This window comes from Vidua chalybeata, chromosome 13 (genome assembly GCF_026979565.1).
Source record: "Vidua chalybeata isolate OUT-0048 chromosome 13, bVidCha1 merged haplotype, whole genome shotgun sequence".
Classification (NCBI taxonomy): Eukaryota; Metazoa; Chordata; class Aves; order Passeriformes; family Viduidae; genus Vidua; species Vidua chalybeata.
The window spans coordinates 17270065-17289489 of record NC_071542.1 but is presented as its reverse complement, the minus strand read 5'-3'; the positions used below and the strand labels follow the sequence as shown (position 1 = coordinate 17289489).

At 40.4% G+C, this 19425-nt stretch overlaps 1 protein-coding gene across 6 annotated transcripts in view; it reads right to left on the bottom strand.

The window, feature by feature from the left end:
• Positions 1–12440, bottom strand: part of LRRC28 (leucine rich repeat containing 28) — a 90787-nt gene extending 78347 nt beyond the window's left edge. For 2 of the 6 annotated variants that reach the window (XM_053954496.1, XM_053954500.1), the window contains exons 1-6: positions 12219–12330; positions 11824–11938; positions 9860–10077; positions 6095–6135; positions 3436–3473; positions 2539–2676 (exon numbers count right to left, since the gene is read on the bottom strand). In XM_053954496.1, the coding sequence (XP_053810471.1) occupies positions 2539–2676; positions 3436–3473; positions 6095–6135; positions 9860–10042 (400 nt within the window). In that variant the 5' untranslated portion in view covers positions 10043–10077; positions 11824–11938; positions 12219–12330. Of the gene's footprint in view, positions 1–2538; positions 2677–3435; positions 3474–6094; positions 6136–9859; positions 10078–11823; positions 11939–12218; positions 12331–12365 lie in introns of those variants that run through there. The other 4 variants (XM_053954497.1, XM_053954501.1, XM_053954499.1 and 1 more) reach the window with 4 other exon arrangements.
• Between the last annotated feature and the right edge of the window lie 6985 nt (positions 12441–19425).

Sequence of the window (19425 nt, the reverse complement as noted above, 5' to 3'; positions counted from 1 at the left end):
ATCTTAAATGCATACCACTTCAATTAGTTTAACATTTGATTTCTGTAAGGCAAATCTTAAATACTAAAAATGAACATTAAGAGCACAATTGTGGAACAAAACCATTAAAAAAGCATAATGAATCAACATATGCTATTAATTGCATTGTTTCTTCCAGCTCTTAATCACAATTAAGGAAGAGACAGCAAAGAATCATTCTTAAGAATTAAAATGCAATAGAACAGTGGGGTTGTTCAGACACATAATAGCAAACATTTACCATCCAACTGTTCTGTAGCTGCAAGAAAGATATTTTTTAGCAACTGATTTAGGGTATTACTGAGAGTATCTTCTTAGATATCCATGGAATTTTGAAAAAAACTGACAGTACTTTTAACACCAGACACTGGGAATGGAGACCCAGGAGGAATGCCAGGGCAACCACTCTGAAGTAATTTCCATAAATGACTGTCATCTAAACCCCAAAGCTCTTTTTTAATGCAGATCTTTAAATTCTGCACAAGTAGAAGCTAAGTCATATCTTAAATGGTTCCTTATTATAAATTAAGAGCCATTTAGAGCCGTCTTTCCCTGGCAGTGCAGTGTCTGCTGCACAGAAAGCAGTGAACAGGCAGTAAACTGATGCACTGCAGTGAAATCACATCCCATCCTAGTTCAGTTGAACTTTGCCAGCTTTCCCAACAGAATGCTAGCTGACACTATAATGAAGATTCATGCTACCAGTATAATTAAGGATGACACAATTCATCAAAATTTATTATTTTGCTCTCCTTTTTCAATTGTTGAACATAAGTGTTATTTTGAAACTCTATATTTTTTTAAAATAAAGTCTTTGCAGTCTTCACAATTTTACAGAGAAGATCTAAGAAAACACACTTGGAAGCTCTCTTTGGGAATTCCTAAACTTCTGTTTAGGAAACAGTGCAATAGATTAACTCTCCAGTGGGCAAATTATGCAGTGTGAGTGAAAGGCTAATCCTGCTTGGGCTGGTAACACTTGTGTGACATCCCACTGTCCCACTGACAGTGACAGGATTAGTACCAGCAGCAGCAGTGGCACAAGGGACACCACCACAAACACAAAGGCCACACACTGCTGCAGTCCCCAGGGCACAAGCAGGCAACACCAGTAGTATTCCTAAGCATGCAAACTTGTCATGCACACAAAAAACACATTCAGGGACAATGCTCAGGACCAGATTTTCTATAAACTTCAGGAGAAATTTAATGCAGCAAGTCTCAGCTGATACCAGTTCCTAATCAAATGTGGTAGACTCCAAATCAACTCTTCAGTAATGTAAATTATCCTTTTGAAAGTCTTTTTTGGAACCTTTTTAAGTTAATGTGTGAAGTTTTGCAGAAAATGTGTCACTTTTGCTTTGAACAAGTCTTTCTTTCATGGTACAGCACCATAAGGTAAATTATCTTTGAGGAACATAAAGCACACTCAAGTCACTCCTTTCTTTTGAATGTAGGACATCTGAAAATTGATGGAAATTTTATTGGCCCTGGGTCATAATGTTTAACAGGTTTATCTAATTTCATCCCAGAGCATTTACATAGTCATATAAATTTTTTTTTCTTTCTAATCATAACCATCCTTTGACTTTTTTTAAGCTGTCTAGAAAAGTGCAAGGAAAGGACAGCAAGATTTCTGCTCCCAAAACTTCAAGGAGCATTTGCAGTACATTTCTTGAGAATAAACAATGTGAACTTAAAACACATGAAGGTCACGTTGAGAAATTAGTTAAAATAGAGCCAAGAGCTAATCCTGTTAGATTAAGTTAGACCAGTTTTTTGAAATCATAGCCTTAAATTTTTATCATCTCTGCAGATCAGAAAATGCAAATACACCAGAGAAAAATTAAAAACTAAATTTAAAAAAGTATTTGAAAATCACCATCATCTTATCTGAACACATATAATGGTGATGGAAGAATAATAATGTTTTATCTGCTTATCAAATTATTTAGAAGACAAATAAAAATAATTCAAAATCTGCCTATGGCCAACTTTTTCTAACTTTGTGTCACATTTACTCTGAGTAAGTTTTGCTTTTTTATTATAAACTAGCAAGACAAACATTTGTTATCTACTGTCACAATGAGATCGAACTGCCATAGGCAAAGCTACTAGACGTGTGTCTTTTTAAAAAATATGATACTGGGGCTGTTGGGTGAAAAAAAAAGGAAGGAAAGACTGGAATCCTTTCTATTGTGGAAAATTGGAAGAAACATCATTTTATCATAATGACAGTTGTCATTGGCATTTTGTGTCTTCTCAAAGAAGTTCAATATTTTCTTGATACGATGGCAAAAGCTGTTAAATAAATACATTTTTCCCACTTCAGCAGCATTTTTCAGGACTCTGCAAGCACACAGAGCACAGCTTTTCTCTAACTAGAGCACACTGGGAGCAATACAAACAGCAATCCCTGCAAGTGCAGGGTGTAGCACTCGGAGCACCAAGAGCAGATCACTTGGCAGGTGAAGCTGCAGGGCTGTGTCAGGGCTGGGACCCCCCAGACACTGCACTCACCTGCAGGTAAATATTTCAGCTGGTTGTTGGCCAGGCGAAGGTGCCGCAAGGACCTCAGGCGGCCGATCTCTGGGCACACAATCTCCAGGGCATTGTCACTCAGGTCCAGAAACTGCAGCTTAACCAGGGAGCCAATGGCTTGTGAGAGAACAGATTAAAACATGAATGTGACCCCAGAGTGACACAAAAATCTTCACGGGACTGTGAGAGGAGGACAAGCCACAGCACCCAACAGCTGTGTCTGAGCATCTCGAGGTGTTAAAGCCAGTCTCACAGCTCAGTGACATCAATTGTGGAAATGCTGCTCTAGCTAACAAATAGCTCTGCTGGCAGTGAGACAGGGGTAACACACACAGGGATGTACAGAATACTCCCATCTCCAGATCCTCCTCAGGCAATTCTGCTCTGAAACCACTTTCTCCATTCTCTTCCTTTGACTCTATCCAATTTATATTCAGAAAGAGCATAAATTGAACACAAATTCCTCAAGTTGGGAGCATAACTGCAATTAAGAAAAAGAAAAGAAACCAGTACAAGTTCTTGCTCCTTTGGGTTTCAAATCTGTCATGATCTAAACCAGCAGTGTTCAGTGTGGTAACTGCCTGAAAGCAGCAGACACTCTGGATTTTTAGTTTCTGCAGATGAGTGCCATTTAGCCTTTTCACTTTCTGCAATTAGAACTGGAGCAAACAGCATTTAGGTGCATTTGAGAATTCATTAAAGGAATTTAACATAGCATAAACAAGGACATTATCAACTAAAAGCTACACTGGTATATTTTATATGAAAATCTTTAATGTTTAATGGGAAAAATAAAGGAAAAGTAGGGCTCTTCAAAGAAGAAAAATGAATTTTTTATGATTCCTGCCACTTATCATGAGCTGGTAGATTACTTACCTTCAGGTACAACAACTATGTTATTTGAATGAAGGTACCTGGGGGGAGGAGAAAAAGCAGAGGACACCACCTGTTACCCTCAAGGACTTCTGCTACATAATCAGTTTGCAAAATATCCAATTTCAGACTGAAAGAGCACCCTCAAAGCCATTCCTCCCTATGACCACAAAAGCTGTGGAAACTGTATAAACTGGCAATGGACAGGTACTTAAGTTTCACTTGGATTATTAAATGATTAGCATAAAAATAAAAGAAAATTACATACAATTATGTAAAACAAACCATTCACAGTTACAATAATAATAGGCTTTAATTTCGCAAGTCATATGGAGGAAAACAAAAAGAAAAGAATAAGCAGAGAGAATAACCAGAATAAATCATATTTGATCACCAGGTTATTTGACACTAAATGCTGGCCAAGGTAAGCAAAAAAGCCCACACCCACACAAGTTATACAATTACAAACATTTCCCCCTACACATAAATTCTCACACCTTTAGTGAAGAAATAAGCACATGATCTATTCACTGAAAGTGGGTTTTTCAAACTTAAAGTACATTTTTCAAAAGAAAAACCCAATCTTGCACATGGTTATTTATGCAGCTACAGAGGGTGGCCAGATCTCTCACTAAGAATATTCAGCACCCTCTGATGGAGCACTTCCAGTACTTCTGGTAACATAAACACTGATTTTAGATTTTACACATTTCAGATTTCAATCATCATTGCTGCAAAAGAACAATTGGATCTTGTAGAAAATAACAGTAACAAAATTTTCCAGTACTGATATCCAACTGTAAAGGAATATTGAGCACTCAGTGTTCAATTGCTTCGGCACACATGGAATTATTTTCATGGCATGTTTTTTCCTACTGTATTCCAAGAGCATTTCCTAAAGTAGGAACCTCTCTTTTCAAGGAGATAGAACAAGGGAGAAGACATAGAAGCACTTCAACTGCATGGGGCACCTGAACCTTCTCTTTCTCTTTAAAAATTGTACTTTGCTAAAAACTTAACAAACGTAAGAATAGCATACATGTTTGTAGAAACATAGGATGAGAATTCTCCTACCCATTTCAGCTGCAGCTCCTAAAATATTTGTGAGCTAATTCACTTAAGCTAAAAAAAATTTATATATTTTGTATTATGAGGAGCTACAACTCATAATGCAGCATCAGGGGCATGATATACAAAGAATAACACACAAGTGACATAACTAAGGATGTAACTTTGAGGAAAATAAAAATAATTTAAGTTTGTCTCTCAAAATTGAGAGCTACTGTACCAAATTACTCTTTAAATAAATCCTTATTTTGTGGTCTCTTCCCTGACAACAAAACACCTCTTACTGTCTCATCAAAAACTGACTTGTCCTATTAGAGCCACACAAACCACAGGCCCATTGCAGCTCTCTCCAGACCACCAGAACGTGTGGGATAATGGTGGGACAACTGAGCTTGCTGAACACCAAATAATTAGGCTTGACTCCTATAAATCAGTGTTTGTGAGAAATTATTTTAAGCTGTAACTTAAACAGGTTTTCCTAAAAGCAATATCAAATAACACAAAGGTTTCCTGATGCCCAGTGGCAAATCACGATATCAAATATAAAAATATTAATTCTACTGCTTCAGAGCCCAAACACTCTCAAGACAGAGGCATGAAAAGATAGGATTTGCTTTGGAGTGAGTCACAGACCACAGTGACCTACAAACCAGTTCAGTTACTCTGGGGACACTGGCACCAGAAAGGTGGGGTTGAAGGGCCACGTGAGGATGACAAGATCAGGCAGCTGAGGGCATAGACTCCTCATATAAACATCTCCTGTGTGGAGCTGACCATTAAATAAACAATCAGTGCTCCACCAGTTACTCATCTGAAATTGAGACAAAGGGCTTAAAAGGGGAGAAGAGGATATCCCTTTTAACCCCCCATTGCCAATCCTACCACAGAAGGGAATCACAACTTCATAAGAAGAAAAGGGGAAGGAAGAAAACATTGTCTCAGGGGCTTAATTAAATTAATAATCAAAATAATCCAGTTCATGGGACATCCATTTTTTGGACAAGACTGGGTAAACTGCTCTGCCTACAGCAATCATCATTCCATAGTTACTACCCCTACATGCTCATCCCTGCTCCTATTTGACAAACTGTGACTTGGTTCCAAAAACTGATTACTACAATCAGCAAGACTGAGCTAATAAAACCCCTGGGAGCTGGGGTGGGAATGAGCAGCTAGCGATGGGCTGGAGGCTGTAACCTGCTGCTCTGGCTCTGTCACAACCCTCTGACCACTGCACTGGGAGGTTTCAGGGCTTTATCAGTGTGACAAGTCTACACGGAATTTATGGGGTAAGGTTTTTTTCCCCTTAGCAATACAGACACTGGTATACAGGATCTCCTCATACAATAAACAAGAAATTTCAAAAAGTTAAAACTGGACTTAATATGCCTCTGTCAGAACCGAGTCCAACAGACTCCAAAGTTCAACAACAAATTAAGAAAACACAACAACAAAAAAATTACTCATTCTTGCCCTCCAAGAAAGCCCTCTGCACTTAAGAGAGGAATTATATGCAAGTAATAGAGTCTAGATTATTTTAAGACGAGACGGATAAGCATAATAAAAATATATTAGAACTCCTACACAAACTCACAATTCCACGAGGTTTGGAAGCTTCTGTGCAAGGTTTTCTGGCTGAAAGAGAGTTAGAGATTTTTTAGGTTTTGAAACAAAAACCAGACACACAAACATTGTGTACCTAAGTAATTTTAATCACCATACCACAACATGTCAGCAGGAAAAATGGCAACAGGGAATGTCTGTCCAATACCCTGGTTCCAATACCCAAGTATCCATCAGAGCAATCTCATGTACCCCGGGTGAGCAGTTCACTACTGAACAAAACTGCAACCTAGAAGTGACATTATCATGTCCTCAGCAAAATGGGAGTCAGATTTCTGAGACTGAAAAGATGGATTACCTCACCTCCTTTTGAAAATATATTCAAATAAATGAGTTAGTTGAAGGGAAGAGATTGCTAAGAAGTTGCAGCCTTTACAGACTTCAGGCAGAACAAGAACTACACAAGATGTCTAACCAGAATGTATTTTATAATGCTGCTAAACTGGGAAATGACCTACAATCTTTGTGTAGCTTGATCAATTACCACCAAGCCAGAACTGCTGAATCCATCAAACTAGATTTTCATATTTACATATTAACATGCATATCATTTCCTAACTGCCAACTGATCCCTAGCTGTAATTCTCTTCCTTGGTGGCATTTTTAACTATGAGCACATATCACAAAATTGGCTTCACAAGCTTCAGATGTCGTGTTGGAAACTATACTCAAAATTATTCAAAGTTAAGACAGTTTTATTGCTTAAGAAACCTGCTTTAACATAGATTGGTTTTACTGAAAAAGGGGTTACAATACTGACATATGCAGAAATGACTGCATTTCAAAAGCAGCTTGATCACATAATTAAATTCCTGTTAAAACTAGAAATATTCATGTGAATAAACATGATGTATGATACCTTAAATAGCTATAGTACCTAAAATATATATAACTTTGTGTTCATACCCTGATGCTAGAGGAAGATGCTGACCTGAAAAGGTAATAGTCCCATGTAGCAAACATGGCCCGTGCTGGGTCTGAGTCCAAAGCCCAGCTTGCCCAGCTCGGGAGCAGCAATTGACGGCTCAGGCCGAGCAGCGCCGGGCGAGGCGAGCACCCCGCGGCGGTGACGTCACAGCCGGCAGGCGCTGTCGCTGATCCGGGGCTGCCCCCTGGCGGCAGCTCCGCCGCGGCGCAAGGACCGCCCGGGCCGGGCCTGAGCCGGGCAAACGCCGCAGCTTCAACCGGGAAAAGGGGCTCAAGCACTAACACAGTCCAGCCTTAACTGAAAAAAGCGTGGAAAAAACCGATTGCACGGCCATCCTACAGCCTTTATTACCACAAGGATGTTAACCTGAACCACGAACTATTTCACGTGCTGCTCTGTCATAACAGGACAGCATCACATATTCTGAGGTAGGAAACGAAGATCAATTATTCTTGATCTTGCTTCCGACAGAGCTAACAAGGCAAACACCTATTTCCTTTTAATAGATGGGGAAATTGGGCACTGGAAGGTTCATGTTATCAAAGATTAACTGAGAAGTGGGAAGATTTGATGCTGGGATACAGGTGTGCTGCATGGCTCCTTGATCCATTCATTATGTCACAGCACTCCATCACTTCCATCTTGCCAATGGAGACAAAAATGAAATTATTCTTAGCCAAAGTAAATTCTGTCAGCGTAACTATCCCAGACATTTCATAGGAATCATCTGTCAAGGACAAGAGTCATTTGAGAAGAGTAAAGAACAAAAGCTGATTTAGTAATTTATTTTCAGAATTCTTTAGGAATGAACCAGTGGGACAAAAGTACCACCTAATTTTAGAGAAATATGGTTCAGGTTCCATTTTGATAGTTTTCAGTAATATTCATGCAATTTGAAGGGTTTATTGCTCATCACCTTGCATTAGAGAAGTATAAGGAAGACACATCTTCCTTCAATAATTTGTTTTCAGGTATTCTCAGATGAGATTTCCACTCCCCCAGCGTACCTGACTTACTATGACTTTACTAAAATTGAGGGCCTACCAGTAGTGGACACTGAAAAACCTCATTATGAAATTCTGCTCTGTACAAATATCTGTGATTTCTGTTTCCCCCAATTCCTCCTGTTTTTTCCTCTCCATCAACCTTTAACCTTTTCTCTCAGGGCATGCTCTCTGAAGGTCCCTGCTCTCTAGGTTCTCTCCAGTTCACCCAGGCTGTTCATGAGTATGAAACTCTCTGCTCCAGCTTGTGCTTTAACAGTATCAATAATTACTTCCTTCTGCTTTTAATGGAGATTGTGAAACTTTCCATGTTCCAAAAAGACATCTGCCTTTTTTTGTAACATGCTGCTGACTTGATCTATTTTGGTCCACTACAACTTCCAACATCTCTTCTGTGGAACAGATGCTCAGTGAATGACACCCAAATTTGTTTGCCTTGTTCCAACAATAGTGCTGAGCACTTGAATGAGAGCCCAACAAGGCACATTATGAGCAAGTTATCCTGATTGCTGTGAATCTAATCAAGCTCTGCTTCACGCTGTTTGAAAGCAATTTTGCCCAAGTATGACCCACATTTTAACTTTTGTTTCAGTTTCTTTATCCAGGTCTTGACACTTTACACACAAAACCCTCCTTATTGTTTCATCTTTTGAGCAATGCAGAGTTTATGAACCTTACTGCACTAAATCATCACTGAATTTCACAGAGAGTCAAGGCAAAGCTGTTTACAGCCTTTGGCTAATTTTATAGCAGTTTTGATTTGTAACCATGAATCCTGTCCTCCTGTTAAATTATTGCACATTATTAAATTACTGCCCAAAACCAGAGTGCTAAAATAATTCTCTACAGTACATAATAAGTCAACTTAAGTGACTCATTCAAGATGAAGAAAAGGCATAAAATTGTCAGAATCCTTTCAGTTCTTGGCCCTTAAAGTGGAGTACTGAACTCGTACTAGGAAACCTTGAAAATTGTACAATTTTGGTGAATTTTAAGTTGTCATGCCCTACAGCTCCTCTACTGTTGCTACTATTTTACCTCTCATACCATGGAAGAGCCCACCAAAACAAACCCCAACCAACAAATCCAAACCAATCAAGCAACCAAAAATGAAAACTTGGGAGAATTGAGCCAATTGACAGTGGCAAGTTCTGACTCTATCCTATAGAGTCTTACCAGCTCAGAACATCTCTCAGTTATTAACTGCCCCACACTGAATTTTGAGGTCACAACATTGACTCAGGGTGAGAATTTCATCAGTTCAGGGAAGAACAACAAAACAAGAAGAAATCCCAGAAGAAAATCCCACCTTAACTGTGACATGTAACTGTGTTCTCCTATTAACAGCAGCCCATAGATACAAGTTTTTACTGGCACCTTAACAGCAGGGTTGGAATTAGACCCTGGGATTGACATTACCTTTGAAATTAGGCACACACCAAGGGAAAAAGTCATTCAGCCTAATGAAGCAATGTAGAATAGACTGCATAGCATCACCTAACAGGAGAAACTGACCACTTATGTGAGTAGAATGTATAGGTTAAAAAAAAATCCCAACAGAACAAGCCTGACAAGAAAAGCCCCAGAAGGTCCTGAGAGCTTGAAAAGGGTAACCATAAGATGTCATGAACTTCCATTTATTATTCTCTACATTACCTATGCAAGTTCAAATACTCATATCTTACAGCTGATGACATCATGCAGGGTCAGATTCTCTATAATATAATCCTTTGGGTTTTCTGTTCCAAAAATCAGAATTGCTAAACACACAGACATTAACATTGCAATAAAGAGACTGTCGTACCAATGTGGTCAGGGAATTTCTTTTCATGTAAAGTCTCTCCAAGTACTGCAGCCCCTCATCTTTCAGTAACTCCAGAGGGAAGTGATGGAGATTTCGGTAATTTAGGAACAAATTCTTGTGCCTTTCCAGCTTTGCCTCAGAGATTGTTTTACACAGTTCTGATGCCATGACTAAGCACCACATCTACAGCATCACATCTTCTGAGAGCAGACCCATTTCTAGGAGACAAAAAGAGGAAAAAAGCCCAATATTACCAAGGTGTAGCCATGCTTCTTTTGCAGGAAGAGTTCCTGATTACACATTAGGTGATAATTTATCTAAGCACACCTGTTCCAGTTAATATACAAAGTCCCCAGAACATCCACACCATAAGCTATGTTAGAAGCAAGTCTTTGACTATTTTCTGGATTAAACTTCAGTGCATTGTAAGACCTGAAATAACAAAATCTTTGGGTATATTTAATGCTTTTAGCTTCATACATGTTTGATGGACCTTTCCAATTATTTTGTCAAAATTGCCACCACAAGAAGAAAAAAATAAAAGCAACTTCTATTAACCATTACTGATGTCCCACGTCCATCCTGTCACATGTGCTAAAAGAAGAACCCACAGATAAGAAAAACATACAATTAATAGAGGATTTTAGTCTCAGATTGTTAAAAACCACCATTATCTTTTAAGGCAGTAAGACAAAAGGCAATGAAAGTTTGAAGTGCTTTCCCATATAAAACTGGCGGAATAATTTACCAGTTGGAAGAGGCAGTTGGGATAAATAGCAAATAAAGCCATTTAAAAACAATACACTAATATATGAGAAATCTGAAACTTGCAGTGAGAAAATTTATAAAGGGTTAGATAAGAGAGCAGATTTTCAGCTTGCTCTACTAAAAATAAAACCAGAAAGAACAAAGTGTCAAGCTTTAACTGACAATTTCAAAACCAGAAAACAAAAGCAGAAAGACAAATTAAAAATTAATTCATATCTGAAACCTGACTTTATTCAACTTGTTTTTCAGATATAACCAGAATTCAAGTCATTATTATCCTGTCTAGATGTAGACAACAACAGCAATGCTGCATCTTTTCAACTATCTCATAAAAAACATAATAAACCCATACTATTCATTAATTTAAAGTTACCATTTTGCTACAGACTTGTGTGCATAAATTAATTCCCATTAATGAAAGGCAAGGACTCAGAACTGCTTCCCACCAATAAAATTTTTTACCTTAGTTCACTCCCTCTCTGAGGGAGAGGTTTCTAATCATAGCAAATATTGGAAGTGAAGGTCCTGAATGATAAATCCCATCTGATGATAGGCTTGGTACACGAAACTCCAACTGAAGAGTGACAACTCAACCACACACGTAAATGTAAATCAAACTACTTCATTAGTTTGAGTAGGTCCCTTGATTTGCAGATAACAGCTCTTAGCAGTGATCTGTGTCCTTCTGGAGCAATACACATTTGTGAGGTTTTTAAGAGGTTTTTAACCATTGCCTTCATTAGCTGCTTTAGGGAACACGGCACAGACACCGGCCCTTGGCACTGCTAACATTAAAGCTCTCTTAGTCCAGAAGAGCGAGGAAATGAAGCCATTACAATTCCCAACTCTACTTCTGTGACCAGCATTCAAATAATTCCTGGAAAAGTGTTAAAATTCTTAATGGGCATAGTCTCAGTATTTATTAACCTCTACAATATAAGACAAGATAAAGGAAAGTTCATCTTTCTCTGATTTTTTTAAATCAGAAGCTGAGAAATGACAAAACACACACATAAATATCCAACAGCCTTCCCATTTGTCCAGAGATGGTTTTCAGGTGTCCTGCACTTGTGGGCTTCTCTTTACAGAGCTGTGACTCCATATAACAACTGCACATTTAGCCATGGCACACACGGACACACAGACACGCAACGCCACAGATGCAAAGTCCAGTCACAATCTACTTTGGCTCTTACTTCAAAGGAACCTCCTCCACTCCCTTCCACCACCAGCCAAACTTTTCCTCTCTCAATTATCTTTTTCCAAGGATGAGGTGCAGCCTTACCGAAGAGGAACAGCCACAACCATGCTCTTTAAGGAGAGTAAAAAAGAAGAATGAGAGCTAATAGCAGCCAGTGACCATGGCCCTATGAGGGGCCGGGTCCTTCAGGGAAGGGCGAGGAGGAAGGGGAAGGGGGCACGGGGGAGAGGGGGTGAATGAGCGGAAAGAGAGATGGGAAGGGGGAAAAGAGAGATGGGAAGGGGGAAAGAGAGGCACCGGACAAGGGGACACGGGAAAGAGAAGGAGAAACGGGGAGACAAGGGGGGAACGGGAGAGAAAGGGGGGATGGGGCCCGGCCATAGCGCGCACCCCCTCACGGAGAGGTGCCGTGCCCGCGCCGTCCGGCGAGCACACAGCAGGGGCAAAGCACCAGAGACAACCTCCCACCGTCAGGACCCGACCACCTTGGCCCTGTCCCCGTCGCCCCCTCGGCCCGGCCGGGTCACTGCCACTCACCGGGGCCGCCGCAGCGGGAGCGGCGCCGCCGCCGGCCCAGGGACCCGGGGGCGGGACGGGCCGGGCCGGGCCGCGCGAGACAGCGGCTGCCGCGCGGCTCTCGCGAGACACCGCCCCGCCCCGCCGCGGGCGGCAGCCAATCACAAGGCCCCGTCTCTCCCGCCTCCCTCCGCCAGCCAATGGGAGCGCGCCCCCCCTCAGCGCCGCGCCTGCCCCTCGCTGTGGGCTGAGAGGCTGCGGGCGGTCCCGGTGTCCGGGTGTTCCCGGTGTCCAGGTCTCTGCCGGTGTTCAGCTGGTCCGGGTGTTCCCGGTGTCCCGGTCTCTGCCGGTGTTCAGCTGTTCCGGGTGTTCCCGGTGTCCCGGTCTCTGCCGGTGTTCAGCTGTTCCGGGTGTTCCCGGTGTCCCGGTCTCTGCCGGTGTTCAGCTGTTCGGGTGTTCCCGGTGTCCCGGTCTCTGCTGCTGTCCGGGTGTTCCCGGTGTCCCGGTTGCTGCCCGTGTTCGTGCGTTCCCGGTGTCCCGGTTTCTGCCCGTGTTCGGGTGTTCCCGGTCCCTCCCGGTGCGGCTCCAGGAGCGAATATGGGGGCTCCACTTGCCTCCCCGCGTGTTCACACAGCCCCCGTTGCTAACAAGTCATCCCTGCTTAATCGCTGATAAAAGAGAACTTTTATCATTTGCTGATAAAAGTTGTGGTCAGGGACCACCCGCTACCTGTGGTGGAGCTGCCGCTGCCTTTTATTTCTGTGTTAACAGAGCGGAGGCGCTCAGAGGGTCTTGCCTGCCCTCACAACCTGCCCATCACCACCATTTTTACCCATGATAGTTGCCCTGTAGAAACGTTTTGATTTTATGTGTATTCACACACACTAGGATGACACATAAAGGGTTTGTTTGTGTCTTGTCAGTTCTCTGCTGACAGCAAATTCCCACATCCTCCGGCTATTTAACATCACCAGGTATTAAAAACTTGCTTTTTGTTGAAGATCACCTCTACAGCTGGCTAAAACAAGAGATCTCAGCTGTAGAAATCCTCTTTCTAGTTTCCACAGAATAATTAACATAAACTGATCGTAACAAGACTCACGCAGCAGGTCTGCAGGGTTACCAAGATGAGCACCTTGCAGAAGATATTTTCCATATAGTCACATAACTTTCACTTGAAATAAATCAACATGCAGAAAAACTTAAGATCTTTCCCTTGCAGACTCATTTATCTCTTTTTTCAGTTCTAAATAAAGAATAGCAGCTCTTAATGGCTCATTTGTCATTTTCCTGCACTTGAAAGGCAATAATTGATTGTGACAACTACACTTGCTCCATCTTACTTTGCAATCGCAGTTTGGAGTTGTTTTTTTTTCAGAAAAAAATAGATTGGGTTTTGTTGAAATAATTTACCCTTCAAAATTTACCATCCTCTATATTTATCATATCATTCCATACACATGATTTCTTACTGTGCTTGATAGCACTTGTCTATTTTTTCCAGCTGATGTTACAAAGTGGCCTGCTTGTAGACCACCATGGTTTTAAAAACAGCAAATACATCACAGTTCTTAATGTCACATTGGTCTCGCTCTATAAATATCTGAGAAATTAAAAGTTAAGCTTATTTCAGACCAAAGTAGAAGCTGAATATGAGGACTTCTGGCAACACGTTCCTCAGAGAGAATTCAATGTGTCAAACCAAATGTACTTCTCCAGGATATTGAGTCATTGATCAGGACAGAAACTGTGATTCTGTCTTCTCCTACTGAAATAGGAAAGGACAGATTAAGATTTTTTTCCTGGGAGACCTGCTCTTAACAGAGCCAGGATACTTAATGTGTTTATTTACACATATGTTGTAATGTTTTGGGGTTTTTTCGTTGGAGATTTTTTGAGAGAGTAACAGGTAGGAGATAAGATTACTCCACTTTGATATTGTTGAGTGCAAATTTTGTCTCTTCTTTTCTGCTCACACCAACACACTTCACTTTTTCTTGTGTCTTCCCCCCCTGAAAGGTCACTCAGGATTCTTTCTTTGTTGTTTTGTGTAGCCTGAATCATCACACTCATTCATTCTCTGTTTTCTCCCCCTCAGCCAATGCCATGGTGATCTCTGAAAAGTGCTGCTCTCCGATCTGAAAGCTGACCCCCGAAGCTCTGATCCTGCCCAGCACAGGTGTCCAGTCTTGCTTGTGTAGTCACAAGGCTAAAAATGATGAGTAGAGCAGGGATATTGGAATCTGATCTTCTGGTGAGGAGAGCATTTGCCTCATGGTTGCCAAGTCATTCTCATCTAACATGTCAGACTAGTGCAATCTCTCTGCTAAGTAAATTGTACTGTTTCTTTACCCTGATTTAATTCTTATTTTTGTGCTTCTGAGTGAATGAGGGGCTTGACTTTTCCATCATGCTAAGAAGGATGACTGATCTTATCTATGCCTACATAAAGAAACGAATAAAACTTGCTTTGAAATGCCAGTTTAAAGTAGATCTATTCAAGTAGTTTGCAGTTGTCAGTGGCTTGAAGATCCACCATCATCTGGTGGCTTACTGGAATAAATCCAGCAGCTGGAGCAAATGGGCACAGCTTCACTGGTGATCCCTTGTGTGTGCTGAAATCACACAAGTCAGATGAAGATAGTGTGAATAAAAAGAGATTATGCTATACCAGATTTATTACAGAAGGCAACTAATTGAGACTGACAACTTTGGGGAGATGCAATTGGAAATAGCTTTGCATAGTAAAACTTTATGCAAACATTTTCTTTTGTTTTGCCGAGTGAAACATGAAGAAATTATTTTTATTGAGGTTTCTATGACAAGTTTCCTAGCTCTCAATGTCACAGACCTACAAGATCCAAAGTATCTCAGTGAATTTCTGATTTTGAGTCCTGAACACTGTGAGGTTCCGCCTCCCTAATAATCCTGCATGAGTCTTTTCCACCCAGTGCTGTGGATACCACTTACATTGAATCATGTGCATTAAATTAGACTTTGTAAATTTGGAATATGATAAAAATACCCACTTCACAATTAAAGGTCAGTTTTTAGCAGCAGGAAAATTCAGTGTGATTTATGCATGACAGCAAGAGAACTTCTCCTTTAAGGTCAGGTAATTACCAAGTATTTTTATTCTCTGCTCTTCAGTGTGTCAAGTAGCAGTACAAAAGTGGCTTTCTTGGACATCACTGTGTTCTGAGAATTATGGTGAGGCAAAAATCCATCAGTAAACACTAAGCTCATGCAGCTATGCTTCATGCAGAGAGGTCCTGTGGGCTGGAGGAATCTTCTAGGCATAGATCAATCCAGTGATCAGCAGATGGAGTTTCAGCTTTCTTTAGGTTCTGGTGTGTACAAGTGTTAACACAGTGTGTGAAGTAGTAGTGACCCAGCCTGGTGCATCTGCCAGCTCTCACAGCCAGCAAACATCTTCTCTATCCTCAGACTGGAGCAGAATCTGCTTAACACATGCTCGGGACATTTGGATTGGTCTAGGAAAATGAAGAGCTCTCCTTTACATGGCAGAGTTCCAGCACAGGGGCTGAATGGTTTGTGCTGCCCTACTGTCTTCTGCTTATCCCTAGAAAATGAACATTGCCTGGAATTTTGAAAGCTCTTATGCTGTTGAATATGCAATTTCATTTTTCTGCTCTTACAGACACCAAAGGGTGGTTTTCTTCCTCATCTGAGGGCTAATAACTTCTATTTCTTCAATTTCTTCCATTGTTCTTTGAACAGGAGCCGAGGGCCTCGTGTCATCATCAGGTTCTGCAAAGACTTGAAGAAGCAAACAGAACATTTCCATTTCTCTTTCTTGTAGATTTAAAAATCCTAATTATTCTTCTTCTTTTCACTCTACTATCTTATGTGAAATGTTTTCAGTCAATCCAGATTTCATATACATAATGATACAAGATTCAGTTGGTATAAATGTCAAGAATTTTGAATCTGTTCTTTCCACAGGAGGTTTACTTTGCATCATGCATCATTTGTTGATTTGTCTCTTGTACCAGAAAGAAAGAAACTCTGTAAAATGTTCGATCTTTACTAATGGAGAAAGAATCCATTCTCCAGAATGTCCTTGTTCTTCTTGGGAAGTCTTCTGTAACTTTCAGTTAGTAATTTTGGTTTAGGGACAAAGCTCTCTTATTGGAGTGGAATAAAATTACAGTGACTCATCACAATACTGCTAACTTTGATTCCATAAATGTTTTAACTCTGGCTTTCTGCAGCAGTACAAAAGTGGGAAGGCAGATGGAGCTCCTGCAACACCGAGTGCCAGCATGCCAGTATTCAACGTTTAGACATCCTCCACCTTTGGCTCAAGTCTTTTTATTTCCAGTTTATTCTTTATTGTATTTGTTAAACTTGAATTGACAACTTTTTCAATGGCACAGTAATGCTAGTGAAAAACCTAATTTCAAAGGAAGTTATTTGCACTGCCTGGTATGCTTCAAATCAGCATTGCTCAAAATGGAAGCTTTTAAAACAGTTTATTGCTAAATTGGGCTGAACTAATTTTTGAGGGAAATTTTCTGGTAATCACATTGATTATGTTGTGTAATAGACTCCTGAAGAAGTAATGGAAAGCACCGGTCATTTGGACATGATGCATTTGGAATGGAACAACCCTAATACAGAATTAGCAAGCAGTGGATTTTGTCCCTGATCATGCAGTTTCTGCTCATTCTAAATTCCCACTGATCTAATTAATCTCAATTGGAAAAAGAACAATGCCTCACTGACTGCCCCAGAAACCAAATTCCTCTGTTAATGTGTTAAGCAAATATAACAATAGGCAGAATCAACATTTCTGCCTCTGCTCCATGAGGAAATCTCAATATGGGATCACTGCAAAGGTACCAAACCAGCCAGCTCTCCATGGCTTTTCAGCTGTTAGTCCTTTAAAGACTGAAAGGAGCATGATGCTGATGTGGAGGTATTCTGTGTTGCCTCTTGTTGACAAGATAATCACAGCTTTCAAATTAATTTCAATTAACCAAATATTACTTTTCATCTTGCTGGCACTGCTGTATGTCACAAATGCATAAATGAATAAAATTTTGTTTATTGTTTGGAATTCACTTTATGAAACTCTTTAAACTTGACTGATTTGGTTAAAGTCACTTAAAATATTGTCTCCAGTTTTGCTTAGTTCAAACCAATAAAGTAGTAAAACCTGAATAGCAAATTTAGACAGCACATGGACACTTATTATTTTCAGGCAACAAATAGCATGAAATGTTCTTCGGTCTATTTTTATGTGTCCTCCATATTATTATTTTTTACTACCACCCTCAGCTGCCATCAAAGCTCTGTGGTGGTGATTTCTCTCCATCCTTCTGCCCACCCCAAGATTCCTTTCTTTTCATCTTCACTGCATTTCCCTTCAGTCCAGCTGACAGATCTGCTGAGTTCACAATAATTGTCCAATATTCCTGAGTATTTCTAATGATTAGTTGGATCTAATTTGACCGAAAGATGTTATTAATTCAACAGAAATCAGTAGTTTTAACATTAAGCATTAATTATTCTGAGGTTGTTCCTTCTTCCAGATACCAAAGCTACTCCAATTCTTTCATCTATGTCAATTGCTGCCTAATGTTATTTTTTCTCTTAGCCATTTATTATTCTGAGAAGTACCATGATCTGGTGTTGAAACAAATTCATATCTTGTAGAGAGACTCCATATCATCAGCAAAGCTCCATTGTTCCCATAAATTTACTTTAAAACTTTGATAAAATATTAAATCCCTATACTCTCACCCACACAGTTCCATAATTTTAGCACATATAGGCTTGAAATGAAAGTATTTTAGTGACAATACACACACTTGAAATAACATTTTTATCTATTTGTGAGATGTTTGTATTTCCTATGGAAAGGTTTCAAGTGAGGTGCCAAATGTCTTGGTTGTGTAAGGTGACCAGTTTTGTAATTTAATTCTGCCATTCATTTCAGAAGGGTGTTAACTCTGTGACCTGTTACATTATGATAGAAATGAGGCAGGTGGTGAGCTATTTTTCATTCCAAGGGAATATAAATAGTGAAGGGGAGCAGCATGGTGTATACACAGCTCTTTGATTTATGCAAGCATATTGTGGAACTTGTTTGAGGGGAGTCAGATATAGAAATCTTCTGTTCCTGAGACCAGTGGGAGATTTGATTTTAGAGACCTTGCAGGGTTTCTCCTTTTCATGTCAACCATCCATCTGGTTACAGCTGGGATCTGACCTTTCTTTTTATTGAACACTCTAGGAATAGCTTAAATATACACCAGGATGTTCCATGTGTTGGGGAGACACTCAATAGGCTGTTTCCTGTCAAACACAGAATTTTTGGTTTTCAAGAGCAAACCAGAAAAGCCAAAGATCTTTCTTTTCTTGTTAATGCTCTGTGTTTCCTCTCAGAGATCTTTCATGGGAATTCTTGAGCACTTTGTACTGAGAGCTGTGAGTCAGGTAACCACAGTCCAGGCACACTCGGCTGGGGAGCCCTTAGGCAGTGGTCAAGGACTTGCAGCAGCAGCTGCTGTCTGTGGGTACTTTTTTCCAAGTCCACACCTCCTTCCTGCCTTTGTCACACTTGCACCACAACACTGATAAAGATCTTTCCACATTATAAAGTCATGGCACTGGCACAATATTTGTTACCAGCTCCCCCTTTCCTCAGTGTAAGGAGTGTTTGGGACAAAAAGTTTTTGTGTCTAGCAGCAGCTCTGCTCCCAGGGAGCTCTTCCAGGCCATATGGCTGGAGCAGGGTAACATCTTCTGCCTGACCAAAGGAGATAATTCAGCCTTCATTCCAAAGTACAGTGAAGACTCAGAGTAATTTCTGCTGAAACTATTTCACTGTTTTTCATTTTTCACCAAAGGCATAGGAAAAAGAGCCATGTGCCTTGTAGACTCTTCCAGAGATTAATGTCCCATAATTCTGGGCCAGTGAAATAATTAGGTGTGTTAAACCCTTTTTGTGCTTTTAGCACTGAAGTCATGGTTAATGAGTTCAAGCTTTTCAAATACACATTATGTACTTAGAACAGCTCTCCTCTATGAGTGATGGCACCTTCATAGCACT